The following is a 25,122-nucleotide window of genomic DNA, read 5'->3' as shown; positions in this document are numbered from 1 at the left end:
CTTGTGACTGCCATATGCCCATGCAAAGATAGGAAAGGCCACCTCTGTCCACAAAAGCACAGTTACCAAAGCCAAACAACGGGCACAGCGCTCTGAGACCCTTACCTGATGACAGTGGGGTACAGCTCAGAGGTGTAGATGTAAACCACGTTAAAGGCAGCACTGATCGTCAGCTTCCCCAGCAGGGACAAGGAGTGGCTGTTGACCACCGCAAACACGCCCGTGTCTGAGGAGACAGACGGTATTAGTGAAGTGCATGGTTTCTGCGGGACATTCAAAACCTAAAATACCAAAGTATTCCACTGAGGTGAGAGATAGTCTCATGAAATTTTTGAAAGAAGATATGACAAGGTTCTGTAGAGTACAAAAGGTGAAAGAAATTTGGAAGAACTTTTAATCTTTTTCTCCTCAATTTCTTGCTTGGGTTATTAATTGATAATTAGATTTGAATTTCTTAATCTATTTATACAAAATGTAAAAGCATTCCAGTTTCACATTCGTACAAAAATACTGTTGACTATCCTGTGGTTCTTTCCTTTATTAACTGGGACTCTAGAGTTGCTGTCTGTCTCTAATGAATCTCTCCCCTTCAAAAAGCCACACACCTCTGCTTTCTAAATAGCATTTTTCTCCTTGTGAGAAGAAAACCATTCTCAAGCTGCCTCCTCCTGACTCAGTCCACCTTGCCACCAAGCTTCCTCTCCAACTCCCAACACCCAGCCTCTCCTCAAAGTCCCCAAAGGCCAGCAGCACTGTCCCGATCTCAGATGTAATTTCCCTTCTTATTGACACTTCTGCCAAATAGGAGACCTTGTCCCGTCCCCTGGACGATGTCTTAGTCAGCACAAACATCATGACCAAGAAGCAAGTTGTGGAGAAAGGGTTTATTCAGCTTATACTTTCACACTGCTGTTCATCACCAAAGGAAGTGAGGACTGGGACTCCAGCAGGTCAGGAAGCAGGAGCCGATGCAGAGGCCATGGAGGGATGTTACCGGCTTGCTTCCCCTGCTTGCTCAGCCTGCTTTCTTATAGAACCCAAGACTACCAGCCCAGAGATGGCACTGCCCACAGTGGGCCCTCCCCACTGATCACTAATTGAGAAAATGCCCCACAGCTGGATCTCATGGAGGCACTTCTCAAGGGAGGCTCTTTTCTCCATGATAACTCCAGCTTGTGTCAAGCTGACACAGAAAACCAGTCAGCACAGACGTGGCTCATGAGCCTCTTCCCTTAACACCCCAGTGACTCAGCTGCTCTTCCTGTACCAGACCCGCCTCTGCCTCCCAGTCCACCAACCAGCATACCTCTGCTGCTCTCTTGTCACTGCACACTCCTGTCTTGTTTACAAAAGTGTATTTCAAGGTATTCTACACAAAGGTTGGTGTCCTATTTATTCTTGTCTTACCCAGAATTCCCTGTGGAATAGGGCACACCTTTGGTCACTAAGTATCCGTTGAGTTAAGAGGTATTGAATGTGGTGGGAAGAGTGCGTTCATGCTTGGTCAGCTGCCAGCGAGGAGGGCAGATCACATCCCCAGTCCAAAACCATATTGGTCCTCTTTAACATGGTGTCTTGAGACCTGGCACAGGCATCTTAAACACGTGGGACTACAGTCAATGCTGCCAAGATATTTGGGGACCATCATGGCTGTTTAAATGATCTATATTTAAGCTACAAGGTCTCTCTAGACAGAACCCATGTGCCCCAGCATTTGCTCCCTGACCTTACTTCTTCTAGTAACAAATTAACTAGATTATTTACTTTACCATTTAATCCAATAATTAGGATAGATGAGACACTTCCCTGTTTTCTAGAAAACTGAATCAGGAAAAAAAAATATTGAATAGCACAGACGAAAACAAAACCATGTAATTATTTGTGTAAACTGAAGTTCCTCAAAAACAAACAAGCAAGACACCTATGCTGAAGACTCCTTGGGCAGGGAGTGAGTGGTTAGAGCTTTGTATTCATGAAGAGTTAGAATGGCACACAGCCTGGTTATCAGGCTTTCTTTAGTGCCCTCATTCCCCGCCCTGTGTTTGATCTAATGTCTTTTGACTATAAAGCACAGCCTTGGAAGTGCACCACTGTCTTCCACCAACTCCAAGGATAAGACTGTCACCAGAGAGCATCTGAAACTTGTAACAGAACTGTTGTTTTGATAAGTTTGTTGTAACCCAGCTGCCTGCAGCGCCCCACAAATGCAATTGGTGGACACATTTATTACTTCTTTCATTCTGGGGCTAATAAATGCTTATGTGACTGCTTCCCTAACAAACCATGCTATCCTGGGCACCCTGGATCTATATAGGTTCCTGGACACGATCAGTAATATTTGCCTCAAGAATAACGTATCTCTTCTTTCTCTTGAGGTGTGTTGACTTTTAACTGCAATGGCTTTTGGTAGGGATGGATTTCCCTCAAGCCCTGCCCTATGCACAGTGGCATCTTTCAAAACCACACGAAGGCACCCTACATCTTTACTAACAGGACAGAAGATTGCCATCTGGAAATTTAAATTTACATGGAGCACACTGAGACGATCATCTAACCTCCGACAGAGTCCAAAGCTGCAAGAGGATTCCCACGTGAGGTGGAGAACACCCCCAGCAGTAGCTCACTTGGGGAGGCTGACTCTGGCCACAGGCCAAAACCAGTCCATCTGCTGCCTGATCCTTCTCTCCTCTGCTTCTGCCAACACACCTGCAGTCGCTTCTTCAGGGGGAACCTGCCTCTCCCCTAAGATGGCTTATGCCAATAGCAGACAGCTTTCTTTGTTAAGGTTCCTGCCTGAGCAGCTGCCGGGCTGCTGGCTGTCTTCCTGAAGCCTCTGCAGCCACTGAGTGGTCCCCTGCCTCCCTGACCTACATTCCCAGTCATTCCCAATGAATAGTCAAAGTGTTGTTTGGGGGAAAAAGCAAAGTGATTTAGAGGGGAAATTAAAATGAAGTTACAGTTTTTAAAGAGTGGATTTGTATACAGTTGTTTCTCTCCATGTACTGAACTCCACCAGGTAATAACTTAGCTCCCACAATGCAGCTCTGAGGGACAGGGTTTTCGGGATTTTCAGGAGCCCTTTGGAGCCGTGCGAACAAACTTTGTCCATTTATTACCGAGTTGTAAGATTCCATTCTCTATCTTTGACTCAATCTTTCACCGTGTATATACATATTTTATGGATAGTTCCTCCTAGTCTGTGCTTTACCCTTTTTCCTTTAGGGGTGTTTCGTTTTAAGGGACTAAGTTCCCTCCATTGCTCAGGTTGGCCCTGAATTCCTGGCTCAAGCAGTAAACTGTTGGTTCCAAGTAGCAAACTTCAGCTCAGCCATTCTCTTTTCTCACAGAATGATAAGCAGAGGCCAATTTGTTTTATTTTGCTGTGTTGTAAGACAGACAGGGCTACAGGTAGCCCAGGTTGTCCTTGAACTTGCTGTGTATCCAAGGATGACCTTGAACTCCTGGAGTCTCCTCCCTCCTCCTGAGGGCTTTTCTAAAACTCACTCCCTTCCCCTGATCTAGCCTAGCACTTGTTACACTGTCTTGATTACTATGACTGTACAATAGGTTAAACACAATAGTCTACAGCTTTGTATTTCTTGATAAAATTATTTTGGCTAGTTTAGAATCCTTTGAATTGTCATATTTGCACAAATTTATTCTATCAATAAAAGGATCCTCCTGCACATTTGATATTGTGCTAAAGATAAATTGGTTTGGAAAAGGTAATGGCTTGATGATCTCCTTATTTGTGAATATTCCTATTGTCAATTCATTTAGCCCTCTTTAGTTCCCCCTTTCATGGTTTTATGTTATACTTTATACATGCTATGGAAACTTTATCTTTAAAAATTTTAAACATTTTATTACCAGTGCCATTGTTGAATGGCATAGATTATTTGCGAATAATATATAGAAATAAAATTGTGCATCACATGATTCTGACAAGCTTATTTATTAATTCTATTTTTTAATGTTTAAATGTGTGTGTGTGTGTGTGTAGCATGGCATGTAGGTGTTAGTCAGAGCAGATCTCTGTGGGTTTGGTTCTCTCCTTTCACGGTGTAGTTCCAGGGCTGAACTCAAGTCACCAGGCTTGTTTCCCTCCAACTCAGCTTGAGTCCCTTTCCTGTCTTGGCACCGTTGCCTTGCATTGACTGGTCTGTTTCTGACATGTTCTGACCATGTCTGTAGAGAATGGGCATCCTGATGACAGCGAATATTATTCACTCTTTCAGTGGTAAATACATCATTTGTAGAGGTTTCCCCTTGATCCTATCAGTCAGGTTAGGGAAATTCCCTTCTCTTCTGGCTGCTGATATTTCTTATGGAGAATGAATGCTAAACTCTGAAACTTGCATTTTCTGCCTGTGCTGAATTATCACATAACTTTCATTTTTCTTTCTAGGCTTTTAATATGGTGAGTAACACTGGTGGGTGCCCGCACTTGAGAGGTAAAGCTTGCTTTTGTTTGACTTAGTCCTTGGGGCAGCTAATGGTAATGTGAACTGCTGGGAATGTGAATTGCAATTTCTTCTTATTTATGTTTTTTGAGGAACCCAGGAGCAACGCCACCGGGACTTGTAGTTCTTGGTGGGAATGTTCTAACATTCAACTTCTCTACAGCACAGGGCTGCACAGGTCACCTGCTTGCTTCCACCTGGGCTTCCTTGGTCTGTTTCTCCGCAGACTGGACCTAAATCAGATTTACTAGTGAGGGACTATTCCTGATGTTTTCTAATTAATGCCACAGCTCCTTCCGCGATGGCCCCATCTTCATTTCTGATATTTGGCTCCTACTTTTTCAATCTATCACTGAACCAGCTATTGAAGGGTCCAGTCTAAGTTCTGCACAGCTTTGTCTTGGAGACTCTGAATGCTTTATAGGAGGCACATACATATAGGATCCTTACATGGTTACTAAAGGCCACTCTTCAAACATTTATTTGAAATTTTGTCAATTTATGAAGCTTTTGGTCCTCATTTCTGCAGATAATATCTTCCTCTGAGACCAAAGTTACATGTCAGGGCACTTCATATTTCCCCACAACTCACTGCTGCTCTGTTAGGTTTTATTCATTTTTAAAAAATGTATGGGGAACAGGGTTTTTTGGGTTTTGTTCCCTCCCCCCAGGCCCCCACACCCGCTATGACTGAAATTCATGCATCTCTTGTTTTGTGCTACCCAGTCAGCTGTTGGTCTCATCTCTCTATCGCATTTGTATGGTGCATGCTTCCTCTTGAGCTATTCTGTGCATGTCTTTTCTATGGCTGCATTTTTCCGTTCATTCCGAGGATGCTTCTTGTCTGCTTCAGCCCACGAGGCACAGTTATACGGCCTCTTAGGCCTATCTGCTTAAGCACACAGAGCAAGTCACAGAGTCGCCTAGACACTCATCTCCTCAGGCACACGGGCCACAGGTGCAGGCGCTGCTCGGAGGTTCTGGCTTCCTGGTCCTATCACACATGCACCCCTGGGTTGTCTCTGCTGATTTTTCTTCTTGTGATGAGGTTTTCTCCTGCTTATAGGGATGCCTGGAAATTCTGACGGAAAGCTACGTGTGACTCCTCCCTGGTTAGGCCATGGGCTCTGTTAGTGACGTTGCTCTATGATGCAGCTCAGTTATGCAAAATCAGTTGATCCTGAAGTGTTTGTGTTGGGCATTTTGGCAAATAGCCTTTCACTTAGGTATTTTACTTTTGGTCCAGGCTGTCCTCTCTAATGGTTAATGTCTAGCTAAAGGATGTAAAAAGTGCTCATGGCCCTGGGTTCCAGTGATGTTTCTACCTGCTGTTGTCTGATGAGTTCCTTCACTCTTATTTAGTGGTCCTTTCCATTTCTGCTTGTCCTCCCTATTCCTGTCTGGTGATCCTCCCCTCTCCTGCTTGGTGGTCCTCCTAGTCCAAGCTCATGATCTTTCCCACTCTTGTTTATGGGTCCTCCTTAGCTCTATTTCATGGTCTTCACCACTTATCTATGATTCTATCCAGTCCTATTTCATAATCCTCCCCACTCATGCATGGAAGTCCTCCCCACTGCTGCCCACAGTCTTCCCCATTCATGTCACTCCATCCTTCTCTTGTCTAGTAGTTTCCTTCTGTCCTCACGAGTATTCTCCACTGTGTGCACAGAGCCAGGAGGGTTTTTCTCAGGATCTCTGGAGTCTTCCTCTGGGTGTTTTACTCTTCTCTATATTTTTGCCCAGCAACATTTAACCTTAATATCTATTTCTTCTAGCCACCTTACTATATATTTCTTAATATTTTTGCCTAGCAACTTGTAGCCAGGCTCAATATCTTGTTCTTTGATTCTTTGATTGACCCTCTTGGAGCCTGCCCTTGTTTAGTGTCCTTCTCTTGGGGATCATTGCCATTTTCGGCCTGTTGTGCAATGGCTAAATATGAACATTTTAATGCATAATTTTTAAGCTTTTTAAAGTAGGTTTTATATTTTAAAGTGGGGAGATCGTGACTGAAAGTCCAAGCACCTGTCAGTTCTCCTGTGGCCTTGTTGTTCACTGGTTTTGGATCACTAAGTTCCCTCATTAGATTTCAAGCTGTCTGAGGCCAGGAAGTGGGCCTTGGTTACAGGCAGGACCTTGTATTCATAGATGCTGGAGAGGCTGGGCAGAGATGGGCAGACGACTCTGAGGAAGGAGATGAGACAGGCTGGCCACTCTGGGCAGTCATACTCTTCAACTTCAGTGTAGATGTCTGGTGCATGCTCACATCTTCCAGAGAGGCCACAGCTGACATGTGAGCCTCACCTGCAGTGGTCAACGCCACCCTAAGGTCAGTCCTTTAAACCCGGGCTAATCCCCACCAGCCCCGCCACTGGAGAGTTAAGAACTGGCCATAATTATACAGTGTTAATGCTCACACAGACACCACAGCTTCACCCTGTGAAATCATGATAGTCAGTGCATCTCCACAAGAGCTTGACTGTGCAGGGAGTCAGGGAGGAAATTCTAACCCTCACTATAAAGGTGGACATGCTACCTGACCAGTCTGATTTTAGTTTCCTTATGTGGTAAGTGACACATAATGACCTTCTGTATACGGAGAGAATCCAGCACTTAGTCAACACTCTAAATGGAAATTTATATTGTAAGATTAGGACCTACTCTAAGCAAGATTACAAACCAAGTAAAGTGCTTGCTGACTAATCTGTTTTAAAAAATGAGTAAGTGACCCTGTTAACATTCCTAGAGGAAAACACACAAGGAGGCTACCCAGGAAGGAAACACATGGATAGAAAGGTTCTATCAGAGCTGAAAGTGTTTGGATTTTGGAACATAGATTTCAGTTTTTTTGGATTAGGGATATTCAACTTATAATTATAAATCACAGGCTGCAAGATACTAAACTTCTGTTTTTTAGCTTGTTTTCTGTGTCTCCTACAGATATATTGTCACAATATTCACAAACGTTCCAGAAACTGAGAACCAGAACCACATGCAGATGTTAAAAAGAAGCCAATGGGGAAAAAAAAAGAAAAAAAGAAAAAAAAAAGAAGCCGCCAGTGGGTAAAGGGCACATGAGCTGGCAGAAAGGGGAGAGCGCAGGTGTGGAATGCTGGGTGGAGAAAAGCAGAGAAATGAGCAGGAGCACGGTGGAGAAGTAGGATCACAGTAGGGAAATGAGCAGGAGCACAGTAGGGAAAAGAGCAGGAGCACGGTGGAGAAGTGAGCAGGAGGACAGTAGGGAAATGAGCAGGAGCACGGTGGAGAAGTGAGCAGGAGCACGGTGGAGGAGTGAGCAGGAACATGGTGGAGAAGTGAGCAGGAGCACAGTAGGGAAATGAGCAGGAGCACGGTGGAGAAGTGAGCAGGAGCATGGTGGAGAAGTGAGCAGGAGCACAGTAGGGAAATGAGCAGGAGCACAGTGGGGAAATGAGCAGGAACACAATGGGGGAAATGAGCAGGAGCACAGTGGAGAAGTGAGCAGGAGCACAGTGGAGAAGTGAGCAGGAGCACAGTAGGGAAATGAGCAGGAGCACAGTAGGGAAATGAGCAGGAGCACGATAGAGAAGTAAGCAGGAGCACAGTAGGGAAATGAGCAGGAGCACAGTAGGGAAATGAGCAGGAGCACAGTAGGGAAATGAGCAGGAGCACAGTAGGGAAATGAGCAGGAACACAATGGGGGAAATGAGCAGGAGCACAGTGGGGAAATGAGCAGGAACACAATGGGGGAAATGAGCAGGAGCACAGTGGAGAAGTGAGCAGGAGCACGGTGGAGAAGTGAGCAGTCTTCAAGTTCACATGAGCTGCTAATAGAAACTGAGAGGTCTCTTTCTTAATACATACTTATCAGATCTTTCATAACCTATAGTTTGAAACTCTGAAAAAAAACAGATTTAAAAGAAACCAAACAAAACATCTTAAAGGGTAAATATGAATAGTTTAAAGAATTTCTTTTAGGATTAGAGAGGATTCCAGGAAGAGCAAGGGTTAGGCACAAAATGTTGGCCACTTGTTCTCTGTCTTTAGTGATGAATCAAATGAGGGGAGATAGGCTCAGCTACAGTGGAAGAGGATCATTCTAGTAGTCATGGTTATTAAAATCAGAAATCAGTTACTAAAGGACATTACAGAATTTCTTTCCTAGAAAATCTTTAAAATTTGTCAGGCTGTTCTCTTTTTCCAAGCATAACTGCTGTGTTATATTCCCCAAGGCTGTGGGAAAACATTGCCTCACTGAGTCTCAAGCATGTTCATCAAGGGCACATCCGCAGAGGACTCCAGTAGCTCTCAGGACAGATGGGGAGAAAGAGGTCTGGCTGATTGGTTAGGAGAGCGCTCATGTGTTCATCTTGGGCTTTTGATTTGTTGTATATAATAGAGTCAATGTTAAGGAAAAGTCATGTGCAGAGTCCTAGGGGTGGGCTACCTGAACATGCAGGGAAGAGGGAAAAAGATATCCCTTGGCCTTGGCTTGCAGAGTGGGATGAGGCACAGAGAGGTTTATGGCAGTAGGTTAACCTTTGCTCTCTGAGGTGATGCATATGACAGTCATGGTAGAAAACTACATCTCCAAGTTGTTTGCACAAAACACGCTCTGCTGAGCATAAAGCTATCATAGTTAAAAGCCTGTTATCTCTTGCCTTAGACAAACAAAGTAGGGGTGCTGGCACTGGCATAGGATAAGACATGGGCAAGCCTCCTGATTTCTCTAGCTTCCATGATTAAAGTCCCTGCCTGGCTGTGGTGCAATCCCAGACTAAATCACTTAAACTGAGAGATGGAGTGTGACCTGGTTGATGGTCCAGAATTTCAGGTGGTGACCGAGCGGGAGCAGCTACTCCACAGGGTCAGGAATTGAGTCTGGGCCATCTGGAAGGCTCTGGATAAGATCCTAGAATGAACTTCAAGGAGTAGCAGCTTAGCAGAGGGGCACTTAACATGCAGGCTGCCCTGGGGAATGAATGCCCACTTCCCGGTTCCCAGGAGCTCCTGGACTGTCTCCATGATTCCCGCCCAGAGCACGAGAGCCATATGACAGTGATCAAAGTCCCAACATTCGGCGCAGGGTGTTATGAGCCTGTGTGCCCTGGTGGCAAAGCTGGTAGGACCCTCTTCACTGAAAACCACGTCTTTCTGTGCAGCAACAGTCACGCCTCCAATGCACAAGTACCATAAAAGGAGTGCAAAACACTAAGATCTTAGAAAATTGCAAATACCTATGTATCTATAGAACTTTTTCCTTTTTGATTATTGAAACAGTGTCTTGTTATGTAGTCCAGGCCTGCCTCCTACTTGCTACATAGCCCAGGTCAGCCTCGATCTTGGGATTTTACTGCTTCAGTCTCCCAAATGCTGGAATTGCAAGCATAGGCTGCTCTATCTAGCTTAACAGAATTCCTATATAGGCCTAACAACGTTAAATGGGGTAACGGAGGAACATTTATGTCTAGATAGGGTCTTGTGTATCTAATATCAGACTTGTAATATAGCCAAGGATGACCTTGAACTTCTAATCTTACTTCCTCTCCAGAATTCTGTGATTACAGATTTGCCCACATACCCAGATTGTGTGTGGTCCTGGGGGTCATATAGTCAAGACAAGCGTCCTACCAACTAAACCACATTCCCACCCCAAAGGAATATCTTTCAAAGCTATATTGTTTAGTAAAGCTACAGAATTATAAACGTGCCAAAGCTTCCTACAAATACACTTTATTTGAACTGTGTGTGTGTGCATGTGTGTGTGTGTGTGTGTACCACAGCATATGTGTGGAAGTCAAAGAACAACTTGTGGGAATTGTTCTCACCTCCATCATGCAGATACTTGTGATCAAACTCAGGTCAAAGGCTTTGTGACAAGGGCCTTTACCTGCTGAGTCACCTCAGCAGCTCTTAGTCACGCTTTAAAATGACCAAGAGCATAGCCACTGTGACGAACAGTGACTATTACTCTTATGGTGTTGCTGTTGTTAATTATTAACCTTGGGGTACCACATGGAGACGTTTAGGGGTTCCTAAGCTACCTATGAGAACCAGTGTCTGACCTCCAGTCTTGAGACTGGCCAGAGCATGCAGTTTTATTTGCAGCTTGGAAGGAGTGTCTTTTGGTACAGAGTGGGCATTGGCCTTCCCTGTTATCAAGTAAACAACTCTAACGTCACCAGTGCTGCATCCCAGACACCCCAGATGGTAGCTTAATAGCCTGAAAGAATTAATAGCACACCTCTGAGCACATTATTCACCCAGAGAATAGTTCAGGCAATGCAAAGAACCTGGCCCATTATAGCCTGCACAATTGCTAAGTAATATGCGATCATAGAAATGAAGCCTGGCATATGGCAGTCCCTTTACTATATTGAGACTCATTGTAATAAAAGTGCTGTTCTAAACCCTCATGGAAATTTGAAAGGCATACCTTTTTTTTCCGGAAGAAACATGACAATAAGACAGGCCAGCCCTCCAAGGCACAGAAACGATGCTAGTGTCCGCTTCCGACCAAACCTAAACAATGGGAGGAAGTCACATGTCTCTCTAAAGAATCTTATGCAGCCATCCTCCTCCCTCCCCGGCAACTTTCCTACTTAAATGTTCCCAAGTTAACCTTTTTTATTTTTTCTGAGTGGGTGGCAAATGTACCTGGTCAGGAGGCAGAACGGGGTATAAATAAGCATGAAAGGGGGAACCCACTGGACGTCAGGGAACGAATCCTTGTATTTCCGAGAGCGTGCACTGTGGCAGGACTGTTTAAATGCACGCCACCTATTACCTCACTGAGTCCTACTAACAAATGTGTAGCACGTGCGGTGACTCTCTCTGTCTTTTAGAGACTCAATCCAATAAAGAGAACAGAGTCAGCTAGTTTGTTTTATTCTCTGATTACCCGATTCTTATGGTGTTAAAAAATTTAAATGCAAGGTTTGGTGGTCTTTGTCTCAAACCTTTAGAAATATAAACAGGAAAAAATTCTTACTAATGGTTTCAATTTAAGTAAAATGTACCATACACTTCAATTTCCAAATAAGAGGACCAAGTTTGGAACAATGATGTTACATTAATCTCTACTCTCATGCAACAGGCCAGCAACAGGCCAGCTCCATGGCTAGGAACTTCTGTATTTACTTGTAATTCTGATAACTAATTTGTCAGGGTAATTTTAGGATTGCTGGTATTAGACTACCTGCTAATGGAAGCTTAGTGGGGGACTTACTGAAGTTAGAAAGCTAGCATGAAGGAAACCCAGATCTGCTTGAGCCCTAGGGCACTGAACAACTTCTCCCCTGCAGATTCCAGCCCTGCCTTGAGGCAGTAGCTACTGGAAAACAGGAAAGGTCTAGTGTCTTTTGACAGCTATTCTCCAGGTTATTTTAATAGCTAGCATGCAATGGCTTTTGAGTGACTTTGACCACAGGCGATAGGCAAACCCTAGGCATAGGCTACCCTCATGAATAGCTTCCTGGTGATAGTAGAAGTGGTCATCAGAGGCATACACAGGAACCTGTAGCTACAAAAAAAGAGGATGTGCCCTTCCAGGGACACCGAGTGTCCTGGCCTGCTTCTGGGACCACGGTGACCGTGAGTGATGGTCACCAGTGGACTCAGGCAAGGCATCTGTACCGCTCTCTGGGAGGAGAGCCTCCAACTGAGCAGAGCCTGCATTTGGCTCTCAGCTGAAGCAAGCTGTCAGGAGGGGCAGGCGAGTCAGGAGTGGGTCTGTAAAGGGTTTCGCGGCTCATGGCCCAGTGCTTTTGCTGGCCTTTCGCTTCAGCTCACGAGCCCACCCTATTCTCAGCAATGTTTTACTCTTTGCTTTTCAAAAACAAAGATAAACGAGAACCTGGGACCGGCTGGCCCAGCACCTAGCATTTGTCTGCTGGTCCCTCTCTTCATCTCCTCAGATGCTGGCCAAAGGCAAGCATGTTTCCCTCGGCACTCTGGATAGCCCCGTTTCTCTGAGCTCCGACATACCTTGAAGGCCTGGCATTCTCTAGCTTCCCTTTGCCCAGCTTCCAGCCTGCTTGCCCCATTATTTTTCTTTCGAACTCTAATAAAATTGTCCTCATGCCTCCTTCCAAATCTGTTCTCAAATTCTTTCATTAACAAGGCTAAATAACCCTTAAAGGATTTCCTGATTGATAGTAGAGCGCTAGGTAGTGTTATAGTTTGGCTTGAAATGCTAATGTCCAGACACTAAGAAATGGCTCAACTGGCCTGGTCCCTCAGTCACTAAGACACAGAAGGGCTAAGCAGACAAAGACGCTGGTCTCTGTAAAATAACTTCTGGAATTTCACTCCCTTGCTCACAAGCAACAAAAGCAGGCACTACTCTGCCCCTTCCTAGTAGTTCCTAGGAGAGAGGGAATCTTTCTAGTTCTGTCAGGTTTTGTCTTGAAAGAACTTGTGAATTCTAGTTGATGCGACTCTATCTATATGGAGCCAACCATGCTATGAGCCTGCATGGCTACTCGTGACCACGAGTTAAAGCCTGCGTGAGCATTCCTACACACCACTACCATAAAGAGGGAGCTTAGCTGCATTGAGCCTGAGAGAACGCTGATGGACAGCGCTGGGCACACACTGTCTAAGGCCATGGAGCACAGCAGTTGGGTACGCGCACACGCACATGGAAGGATGTGGAGGCGGCAGCGCACTCCTCTGAGGGGTGCCTCCTTGACACCCGTACTCACCATCGTTGGTTAATCAGGTAGATGCAGAGAGGGTAGGATGGAATCTCTATGAGGCCAGATAAAGCCAGGTTGGCATAAATGTTTCCCCCTAGGTCACCCGCACTCAGCGTGAGGCCGTAGTACACCAAACTGCACACAAACCTGTATGGGAGATCAAAGAACTGAGAGCTGGGGGAAAAGACCATAGGACAGACACAAAAGTTTTCCAGGAGAGATCAAACAGTACCATTCAGTACTACTACCCCATTCAAGTAATGAGTTTTACTCTCCCAGTGAACTTTCTATCTTAATCTAAATTTCTATCCTATTAAGAAACAAAAACATAGTGGGGCTTTAAGAGTGATTTGTGTCTACATGTTCTGGAAAGCAAATGGATATATAGTTCCTGCTTGAGAAAAGACATTGTTCCTGCCTCCTCAAGCATTTCTGCACCTCAGTGAAAAACAATGGCCTTATTCTTACTTCCGTGGGCCCAGCACTCTAGGGAACACAGCCCATGGTCTCATGATGTCATCAGAAGGGCTGGACGGAGCCTCCTATGGGGAAAGCCAACAGGGGATGGCCAGAGAATGGCCTGGATCCTCAGGGGAGCCATCTGCAGGCCACAAAGCCTGGCTCTCCACTCCCCTAGGACCCCAGTCACTTCCAATCCAAGGTCTTCAGCAGGCACACATACTAGAGACCGGACTAGAGAAGAGAAGGCCAGGGACACAGCAGAGCAGGAGCTCCTGGGAAGATCGACAGGGAGGGAGCCTCTCGAGAGACGTTAGCTCATTTCTGCACACCATCATTGAAATTCACACTTAGGAAGCACCTCCCAGCCCTGGTATTGTGCCGGACACGTGCCTGTCTCCTGCAGTGGGGAATGATGTGCCATGGAGCTCAGCTCAACTGAATGCCAACCTGAAGCTCCAAATCAGACTACAGCACTCAGAGGAACATCATGGATTAGCAAGCTGCTATATCCAAATCACACCGCAGAACAGCTGGTTCTAATAACCCTGAGCCTGGCCTTTACTAGTATATGAACACAGCTAGTAAACCACAAGTTCCTACTCAAGCAATAGATTACCGGGCTTTCCAACTCCACTCGCTGATCATCTGTAGCACTTCACAGTGACCAGTGCTGCTAAATAGGTTGCTCACTTACTTCTATTTTGTTTTTCCTAGAAAAAGTCTGGTATGTTGTGGCTGCACTGGGGTCACACGGCAAAGGAAATACTTTACTCTTACCTCTACCAAAAAAACATAGAAGTGGGCCAAGTGTCCTAGGCTATGAAGGACAGGCCATGGTGGGCTATAATATAGTTCAAAGACAGAGCAGAAGAACATTTGGCCTGGTATGTATAATGCCCTACACTTCCCTATATCACACACATGCACACAAATGCACACAAACACACATGCACATATGCACACACATAGGCATGAGGCTTACATGCATGCTCGCTTACACATAAGCTTTGAAGGCAGACACTTCCCCCAAAGCAGCTGATGGGGCATGTGGCAAGCAGACCCACAGCTGGGGAGAGCTGAGTTCCTGTGCTCTCGGTATTGGCAGCTAAGTAATAAGACCCTCCAGTCAGCAGTGTAGGCACTATACTGCAGGTTTGGTTTTCAAGGGTTCTCTTAAACCTTCATACCTCTAACCCTGGGTCTTTGACATTCACCATCCACTTATTATTTCCTGGGACACGAGCCACATAATTGTGTCTCTGAAAGTTCATTGCTCAAAAGGAGCCACCTAGAATCCTGGATGCAGCTTGTATTAGGTCAGAAGCATTCTGAGAGGCAGGCTGGAACACACTGAGTGAGTGAGTATCAGGCTCAGAGGGTTAGCCCTTCATTGCCGACTTGATGGACAGTTTTGTCCAGCCCTGAGCACCTATCAGTGCCAGCGATGACATTTCCAAGAGAGCAGGGGGGTTCACACAGCAAGCACTGAGGTGGAAAAGCCCTGGTGTCTTGGTTTGGTTTGGTTTGGTTTTTCAAAGCGGCCTCATACTGACAAGGGGGCAGCTTTCTGCAGCCGTGTGGCTGCAGGTAACCCTGACAAACAGGTAAGCAAGAGACCTTTCGCATTCAAATCAAAGATTCCATAACATCTCTCAGAATTACCAGATGAACATCAGGATCAGGGTGTGTCCTAGGAGGATCCGGTAACGGAACAGATCCAGGAAGCTTCCAGTTTCCCTGTAGCTCCTGTTGGCCGGATGTGTTAGTGAGAAATTGCACTTGAGCTTGCGGTTCCTCTTGGCAATGAGGTACAGAGCCTCTTCCGCCTCACTCAGCCGACCCTGGGAGTATAACCAACGAGGTGATTCAGGAATGAATCTGAAAGACACGTCATTAAAGGCTGGATATTCATACAGGTGCGCGTGCAGTGGGAGACAAACACCCCCTCGGTAGGTGCCTTCCCGGCCCTGGCTCACTGCCTTTGCAAGGAGAGAATGACTTTCCCGGTGACACGACAGAGAACAAAGGGGCCATCTGAACACCGTGGTGATGGTAAACGGTAGCTTGCTTTTATCAGTTGGAACTGAGCTTTTCCAATATTGGTTCCAATAAAGGTAAATAGCTTCCGTTTCCTTTTAAATAAGTTTGAGTAAGTGAAGAGCGAATCTCCAGTCCTGGAGGATGCACATTCCTCACAGAGCATGGGCCAGGCTCACCTCTGAATCCCCACTAGATGTTATTGCCTGACAGTACAGCAGTGGCGATAGCCTAGCTTTATATTTTTCTGATCCCACTGTGTAGAACAGGCTGGCCTCAAACTTGCTCCAAAGCCCAGAATAACTGTGAGCTCAAGATCTTCCAGAGTGCTGGGACTATAGACTCCTTCTACCATGCCTAAACAGCTAGGTTCTTAAAGCTCTGGAAAAACCTAACGTTGAGATAGAAATTTTTATCAAACAAAACATTTCTATGGTGTTTGTAACATAATGACATGTTTTATTGGGGAGGCAGCATTATTTTAAGATTACACAGAAGCATGAAACAGTGTAACAGATCTTTGTCACTTGTGAATGTTCATTACTTCAAAATACTCAAACTATCCAACACACCAGCTTTAGAGGGTTGGGAGGAGCTTTCTTGTTTTACCAGAACTGCAAATAAGAAGAGTTGCTGGCAGTTAACTTCTCGTTTCCTAATACAGCCACAAGGTGTCGAGCCACTCTGTGCTAGGCCACTGTGTCTTCAGTTTCAAAACTCAGGTCCTGCATGGAGTTTGCTTCATCATTCTGTTTTAGGAAGGCTCCCCTAAGATGTGGCGGAATGGAAGCCTTTTAAAAATGTATAGTGAGTGAGTGAGTGAGTGAGTGTGTGTGTGTGTGTGTGTGTGTATGTGTGTGTATGTGTATATGTATAAGTGTGTGTATGTGTATGTGTGTGTATGTGTATATGTATAAGTGTGTGTGTGTGTGTGTGTGTGTGTATGTGTGTATGTGTGTGTGTAGGATTATATGTTGTGTTCTTAGAGGCCAGAGGAGGATGTCAGGTCTTCTAGTCTATCTGCTCTTTGCTTTACTCCTTTGAGGCATGGTCTCTCACTGCACCTGGAACTAGACTGGTAGCCAGCAATTTTCCTTGGATTACTGGTGCATGTGGGCACATTCAGTTTTCTACATGGGTACTAGGATTCGACCTCAAGTCTTCAAGTTTGCAAAGCAAGCACTCCTACCCACTGAACCGTTTTCCCAGACTGGACGCCTTCCTTACTAAACACAACATCAAAATACTTTATTTTTTAAAAGTCCAATCTGATATTTTCTGCCTTAAGTCAAATTTTGATGAATAAAACAGGTATTTTTTTTCCAGATTCCTTCTCAGTAAGGATGGTGAGAGCAGCAAGCACTACGGGATCTGGAAGTACAGTAGACAGCCGTGCTGTCAACAACCACCGAGAGTAGGATACCGGGTGCTGAGAGGAAAGATGTTGGGACAAAAAGGAGTTTTTACAGAACTTACCTACTGGGGACAAGGACACTCAATTACAACCCTGGATTGTCAATCAAAGCCACTTATAATGTCTTGTAAAATCCTTTAGCCACTTCCTTGTTGCCATTTAATTACTGATGTTGACTAATATGTAAATAATCAAGTCAACACTGTTCTGTTGGAAGCTGCATCTGCCAATGCTCAATCTTGACCCACTGACCCAGATGCGTACAGAGGGAGCTACTGTGTACACGATCTGATTGAGTCTTAGTGTAAACTGAAAGAACTGTTAGGACACAGCTAACCTGCCTATGCAGAGAAAACATATGAAGAGAATTTAAACTGGGCAGAGTTGGAAGGAATGAGAAAGAACTAGCAGGAAGCCTATCAAAACCCTGGCGTGATTATGGGCTGTTGACAGGAGCCGCACGCTCCCCAGCCTCTTTGTGGTTTTAGAATGGTTAATTAGCAAAACACAAAACAAAACCCTCCTCCTTCCACAACACCACCAACCACACTGAAGACGACATTTGGGAGTGAGGATGCTTCTAGAAGCCATGCATCTTTCCCCTCTGCCCTCCATGTCCAGACGCCGTCTCCAGTGTTACTCATCCAGCACTAAGCAGTAACTAACTCAGTCTGTAGACTCAGACACAGTGGCTCACAGCATCCATTGAATTTGCACTGCTACTGAAGGAGAGATAAGAGCCAGGCTAGGTGCAGAGGTATGAGCTTTGTCAAATGCTTGAAAAGAAAACTCATTTTATTCACCAATATGTGCATGACTGCTTATTAACTCAATGTACCATACGAAGCATAGCTTTATTTCTTTAAAAAAATGTACAATGCGCAAACTATGAAGTGCTATTATTTCTCTTTATAATAAAATTACCTCCCCACAGTTCACAGAACTCAATCCTTTAATGATTTTTTTTCTTTACTACAGGTTAACTATTCTGCTGCATTTATTTCTGCATTTAACTATTCTCTTGTTTTCAAAGACACATAGAAGCAAATTTTAGTTCAGATCTCACCAAATCTCAACTTAGAAACAATAAATAGCTACTAAATGACAGAGTCACTGAAATTAAGATACAGCCACAGGTCTGTCTCACTGTGTGCCACAGAAGAAACCCCAGATACCATTGGATGAACTCTTTGCTTACACAAAAGGTCTTAGTCTGATACCTTAGAGAAGATACAGCTTTTATTTGACACATTAAAGCTTGGTGAACAAAGTTGGGCTGAACTTGGTGGCTCAACACCAGACTGTGACACTTGGGTGGTTTTTTTGCGGAGCCCACCCTGGCCTGGGAATTATTCTTGTATTGCTCTGAGCACTCCTGTAGACAAGATACCCCTGGAGACCCTGAAATGAGACTCTTGCACACAATGGACAGATGTCATTACATGGTCAGCACTTGGCTCCATAATATCAGACCTCAGTCTCACACCTAGCCCATGGTGAGGCCCAGCTTGAAAGATCTTTAAGCTTAAGGCATTGGGTTAAAAAGAAAAAAAAAGGAAAGAAATTTCCAACAGCCTGAAGGCCAAATGCAGTTTACTGAGAAATTAAACATGAGATACCTACATTCTGAACTAATTACCTAGCATCTCTCTCTTCAAGGAGCTGGCAAGAACTGAACGTTTGCAGTCTAGCTCTTCCCAGAGTTCACTGCAGGCAAGCTCCTGGAAGACAGAACGCTGCTTGCCTGCCTGCTCACATTCTTCAAAGACATCCCTGTTTCTGGAACAAAAATTCCAAGGGGAAAAGAGTACTTACAAAGATAAGAGAAAGACCACTGTTCCCTGAAGGTTGACCAGAACAGCTAGGGTCCTCCAGGAGCGGATGAAGTATCCTAACAGGGCATACTGCGCGATGCCAACAGCAAAGAAGAGACCGCCAATGGATCCTGAAGCAGGGAGAAGAGAACAGTCACTGGAGAAGATCTCCCGCCGCACTCTTTCTAACCTGATCACTGTGCATGTCTCCTTGTGAGAGATCAGCCCTGCTCTACTAAGTGTGAGAGGCAGAAGAGTGGGAAAGGCTACACAGCACCCAGCCTCTAACAATTATATCATCAAGACGGGTCAGAAATCTGTGAACATGGAGGGAGGGCAGCTGAAAACATGTACCTGTGTGGACACAATGGAAGGTCAAGGCTTTAGCCAAGCGCTTTCTGTACCCGGAGTTGCAATGACTTCTGTCTGTACCTGGGGCTCAGGCTGGTTTTTTTTTCCAGTGGGGGTGATGTGGCTTTGGGGTCATGCAGTTCCTGCAATGCTGATCTTAATCTTTTTAAAAGGCTGCATTCTGTTGTTTTACTTATCGTTATGTGTGTCTCTCTGTGTGTGCGCTTGCGTGTGCCACAGTGCACTTGAGGATGTGGGAAGGGGACAGTGGTATCCGGTTCCTTCCTTCCACCGCATGGGTTCCACAGATCAAACTCTGATAGGCTTGTCAGGGAGGGTCTGAATGCACCAAGCCATCTTCCAGCTCCTGGCTCTTCATCTTTATTACAGAGGCTATTCATGAAAATATTATCTTGAACCACCCCCAACTTCCCTCTTTTTCCTCTACTTAATTTGTCACCATCAGCTGTATGACTCTCTACATTTTCTTGTTTCTCACCTGCCTCTCCCAAGTAGGAACATAATCTGTTTGAAGCACGAATTTTTGTCGAAACACTAATGGAGAAATAGCAACCACAGAACCGTAAAGAAGCCAATGTTTTTTAAAACAAGTGTTGAAATAAAGATTAAATGCGCCAGCTTGTCTGCTGTTCTTGCAAATCCTGCACTTCTGTACCTGTTACCACCGTGGGCAGGTTATCGAGTTTTGTTGAGAATAATCTATTGTGTGTCATGTTTTATGAAACAAGCACCATTATTAACTGCACACTGAAGCAAGAAAATAGCTTGTGGGTTAGGGGAAGGTGTCTCCAGCACAGCACATTAGATATGGCAAAGCCAGGCCCCTCTCCTTTCTCATCTCTATGGAAATGCAGGGCATTTTATTGTTTTCTGAGACAGGACTCAGTTGTGTAGCCCTGGATGTGCTGGAACTCACTCTGTAGACCAGGCTGGCCTTGAACTCACAGAGATCTGACTTCCTCTGCTTCCTGGAAGCTGGAATTCAAGGTGTGTGCCACCATTTGCCTGGTAGGAAAGGCAGTTTTTATATGGGCTTTGCTGGTCTTAGTCTTATTTTTTTCTATGATAGGCTTATAAACAAATATTTTCTTTGATCTTTGTTCATAATATCACTTTATGATAAAACATGATGACTTGTATATTTTTTACCCTAGTTAGTAAAAAAAAAGAATCAAAGGGGTGTAGTGTGTGTGTGTGTGTGTTCAGCATTCTGAAAGCAGGGTTCCGCGGGTGAAAGTATAGAGTCCCCTGGAAATTTGAGACAATCAATAGCTATTTGCAGGTTCATTACAGTATATCAAATAGCTCCTGGCTAGCTTCCAAGGATAAGACTTCTTTCTCTGTCAGTCAGTATTCACCCATGACCACACAGTCAGGGGAATATTATAAGCTGGTTTCAGAGGATCAAATTTAAACCCCAGTTCTACCAACTAGTAGAGCAGTGGTTCCCAACCTCTGGGTCGTGGCCCCTTTGGGAGTCAAATGACCTTTCATAAGGGTCACATATCAGCTATCCTGCATGTTAGTTATGTACATTATGATTCATAACTAGCAAAACTACAGCTATGAAGTAGCAACAAAGATAATTTTATGGTGGAGGTCACCACAACTTGAAGAACTGAATTAAAGGGTGGCAGGATTAGGAAGTCTGAGAACCACTGTACTACAGTGTGATTTTGAGCAAGTCACTAAATCATCTTGAATGTCTGTCTTCTCATCATTGAAATAAAAACAATAGTGGTCTCAAAAGGTAGTGTTCATTATTAATAGCTTCCAAAAAATAATGCTTGTTATACAAGTGTTCCATCTGTAATCTGTCTACTTTTCTCCTCTCAGTGATGGAGTGTCTGGCAGAAGTCAATTTAAGGGTGGAAGGGTTTATTTTGGCTTCCACTCTGAGAAAGCTGGAGTCTGTCGTGGTGGAGAAGCCTGGCAGAGGGAGTGTGAGGCTGCTTGCTCATGTCTGGGCGGGTCAGGGAACGTTGGTGCTCACTCATCTTTTGTTTTCTGCTTCACTCTGTCCCATAGGATGGTTGGGTCGTCCTCTCCCAGTTAATCTTCTCTGGACACTATGTCAGGCATGCCCCAAAGTGTGCTCACAAAAGTATTTCCTAACACAATCAATGTGTCAAGGGGAATTAGCTACCACAGCATCCTATTACAGTCTGAGTCTGAGTTTAATTTATCTGTTAATCAGGGTCGGGGCAGGGAAGCCTCTAGTTGTGAGTATCCATCCACTTCAGAAGATTTTCTGCCTTTCTTTCCTTTCTAATTTCAAGAACCCCGCGGCGACACTGTACCAGAGGGCTACCTTATTATTCCTGATATTCAAGTGGGAACTACCAATCATAGTTCCCTTAGCTGTAAGAGTAACCCTTGCTGGAGCAATCAGAACTTGTCATTTCAAATATTGTTTGGGTCTCATATCTGGCTGAGAAGGTTTTCAGTCAGAATGGAGAACAGAAAGAAGCAGCAGCCGACTTCCAGGTTTCAGAAATCTCCTCGGCCTAGCTGCACTGTCATGAAATGCTGAGCAGGTGGGTTCCCTCTCTAGCCATGCTCTTTAGAGGTGAACATCCATCACAAACAAACATGGTGGACAAGGGAGATGATGACCCAAGGGTGTGCTGTAGCTCCGTGACTTTACATTCTGTGATGACAGACAAGAGGTCCACACAGTAATGGCAATTATAGGTAGAAAGACGGTAGTGTTGGATCTGATGGGCTAACAGACGGTCACAGCTAAGGTCCTGCAAGAAGCCACACATGCACACCTGTTACTGACAGCAGGCCCAAGGAAAAGAGCTGCAGACCTGACGGGACTCAAATCATTGAAAATGTGAGGATTCCAAGTCCGTTGCCATTGCAATCCTGGGATACCGTGTGCGGTCTACTTAGTGCCTCTGTCCCTTAGGGTCTTTGTGCTTTTATTCACATTTATTGTCCATTTATTTCGTATCCATCTCAAGTCTCCTATTCCTGCTCACTTAGAACCTGTCTAACTGTTGGCAGGTTAGAAAATAATGAGTTCTGACTTTATTTTGTAAAAGGCAAGAGTGACTGCCCCCGTTTTCAGACCCAGATCCTGAAGCCATGCTTGGTCCCCTGCCCCCATCTCTGCCAATCCCTCTCCTGGTCATGGCTGTCCAAATCTAACTCTGTTTTCCCTCCTCCCTCTCTGCTGCAGTTCCCACATAGTCTGAACCATCGCTGAGCGCACATAGCCAACCACACAGCTCCAGCAAAGACCCCCTCCCCATCCCCCCGGCCCAGTTTTTACTTTCTCTTCTCTGTGGGCATATATGCACAAGAACAATCTTTTGGGGTGAGGTCCCATGGTTCATTTATGTAACATAGGACCTGTGGCCTTCATCCGCATTCTGAATAAAAACCCAAATTGCTCCTGCTGCTCACTTCGGGCCAGTGATCCAGCCCCTCCTCCTTCCTCTCTCCCCTACCCCTTCCTTTATCTTTTCTTTCTGCACCATAGTAGGACCTCAGGCCTTGGTCCTTGCCATCCCAGCTTCAGAATTTCATTTCCTGAATCACATGTGCTCAGGTTTTCTATTCTTTTTTGTTTGTTTTTTTGTTTTTGTTTTTATTTTTGTTTTTGTTTTTGAGACAGGGTTTCTCTGTTTAGCCCTGGCCATCCTGGAACTCACTCTGGAGACCAGGCTGACCTTGAACTCAGAAATCTGCCTGCCTCTGCCTCCCATGTGCTGGGATTAAAGGCATGTGCTACCACTGCCCAACTTCAAATCTTAAATCAAACACCTACTCTGAGGTTTTCTCAAACCAGCCTATTTACCTACTCTGGAAATTATTATCTGGCCCATCACATTGCTTAATTTTTCTCATTGTCCTTAGAATTCTGTGAAATTGCTTGTTTTCTCAGCTTCCCCTAATTGAAAGTTAATCTTCATGACAGCAAGCTTCTGACAGCGGAGAGGCAGCCAGCAGTCCTACCAGCTATGGCCTTAATCAGCCACATCAATGACCAACAAGACCAGCGTGGCACAGCAGCCCTAGTGATGCAGAAGAGGCATGCATGCCTTAGCTGTGACCAGTTTCTCACTAATCAATCTTACGACCTGCTCAGCAAGAAGAAAACCATGCCTAGTACTAGAAACTCAGTGTTGGTGAAGATATGGTTCTTGGAGGAGTCACTACAGCCACTAATTTACTTAAACAGCATAATGTATAATGATAATCTATAAACATCTGTCCGTATATTGACAGATGAGTGTAGTGTTCATCCCTCATCAAGGAAACGTCTCTGCAACAGACACAAGGACCGAGGAACACAAACAACCAAGTGCAGAATCAAGGAACCCCATCCCAGTGGGCACAGCCACGAAACATTCCCTCACCTAAGGCTCTGGGGACCGTGCAGAAGCCAGGAAAGACTGTGGGAGGCAGAGGGTGTGTGTATGTGTGTGTGTGGTGTTCCTGTGAGCGTGTGTCTCCTAGAAGCGTTAGAAGTTACACCCATAAAGTCTCACCAACATTACTGCTGCCCAAAGACGAGATGAGCAATGGTAACATCAGTGGACACGCCAAGATGGACAGGGAAATGCGCATGAGGCCTCAGCCTTACACGCAGAACTGCAGGTAACTGCGGCAAGCTGGGAGGGGCAGGGGGAGGGGGAAGAGCACAGCAACTGCTGTCAAATGGTCAGCCCTGAAAACATACACATAAGTAACACTGTATGGATTGATGCAGTTATATCTAGGAATATATGTGTGTATAAACATTTACATATATGCAGACAATAAAAATAAAAAGATGGCACAGATTTGAAGAGGGGTGGGACATGCAGGAGGGCTTGGAGGGAGGTAAGGCAAGGGAGAAATGTAATTATAATCTCAAAAAGTTTCAAAATTTAGTGACTTAGTTCTAAAGAGCAGAAATGGCATTCTCTCATAATTTTGTCATTTAGATACATTTTTTTTCAATCAAAGGCCAATTTTGTTCCCGTATTGGTACAAAAATATTGTTTGTACCAATGACTGTCAAGGAAAGGAAAGGTATTTTTTTAAAAAGAGGATCTCCAAAACTTATCAGTGCGAATCTATAATCTAAAAGGTGGAGGTTTAGATACAGGTGCTCTCTGAAGGCGATATTTGAAGTCACATAGCGTGCATGTGGCGTGTATGCATATGTGTGTGCGTGTGGCATGTATGCATGTGTGTGCACATGTGGTATGTATGCATGTGTGTGTGGGGGTGTGTGTATGCATGTGTGTGTGTGTGTGGTGTATGCATGTGTGTGTGCATGACATAGGGAAGTGTGTGCAGGTGCTTGTGCCTGTCCTGTGGAGGCCAGAGGCTGCTATGCGTCTTCCTCTATTGCTCTCCACATTATGATTTGAAACAGGATCTGTCACTGAACCAGAACTGTTGCCACTTCCCCAGCAGAGGTGGCAGACATACCTCATGCCTGGCTTCTTACGTAAATGCTGGAGAATCAGAAACCAGCAAATATTTTACTCACTGAGCCACATCCTCCAACCCCAGTCTTTATGCTGGTTACGTTTATGTCCATATAGCACAAGCTAGAGTAATTTTGAAAAAGGGAACCTCAGCTAAGCAATGTCCCCACAGGACTGGACTATTGGCAAGCTTGTAGCGTATTCTGTTGGTTGATGACTGATGGGCAGGGGCACCCGGGGCTGGTGGTCTTGGGCACTGTAAGCAAACAGCTTGAGCAAGCCATAGGGGAGGCTGGCCAACAGCAGCACGCCTCCGTGGTCTCGGCATACCCGCCTTGAGTCCCTGCCCTAATTCCCTGCATGGCAGACTCCAAAAGTGAAGTGAAATGAACCCTCTCCTACCCAACCTGACTTTAGTCCTGGTGTTTCGTCACAGCACTAGAAACCCTA

The 25,122-nt window shown here is 45.0% G+C and overlaps 1 protein-coding gene across 2 annotated transcripts in view; it reads right to left on the bottom strand.

Annotated features, from left to right (window-relative positions):
* Slc22a15 (solute carrier family 22 member 15) overlaps positions 1–25,122 on the bottom strand; it is a 56,872-nt gene that overhangs the window by 5,511 nt on the left and 26,239 nt on the right. For both annotated transcript variants that reach the window (XR_007977443.1, XM_052179628.1), the window contains exons 5-9: positions 18,870–18,999; positions 15,266–15,481; positions 13,148–13,288; positions 10,879–10,964; positions 106–226 (exon numbers count right to left, since the gene is read on the bottom strand). Coding sequence is in view for 1 of the 2 variants with exons in the window: in XM_052179628.1 (XP_052035588.1) it covers positions 106–226; positions 10,879–10,964; positions 13,148–13,288; positions 15,266–15,481; positions 18,870–18,999 (694 nt within the window). In the remaining variant the exon portion in view is untranslated. The remainder of the gene's footprint in view (positions 1–105; positions 227–10,878; positions 10,965–13,147; positions 13,289–15,265; positions 15,482–18,869; positions 19,000–25,122) is intronic.

Source organism: Apodemus sylvaticus, chromosome 4, assembly GCF_947179515.1.
Source record: "Apodemus sylvaticus chromosome 4, mApoSyl1.1, whole genome shotgun sequence".
NCBI lineage: Eukaryota > Metazoa > Chordata > Mammalia > Rodentia > Muridae > Apodemus > Apodemus sylvaticus.
This window is presented reverse-complemented; position numbering and strand designations above follow the sequence as displayed.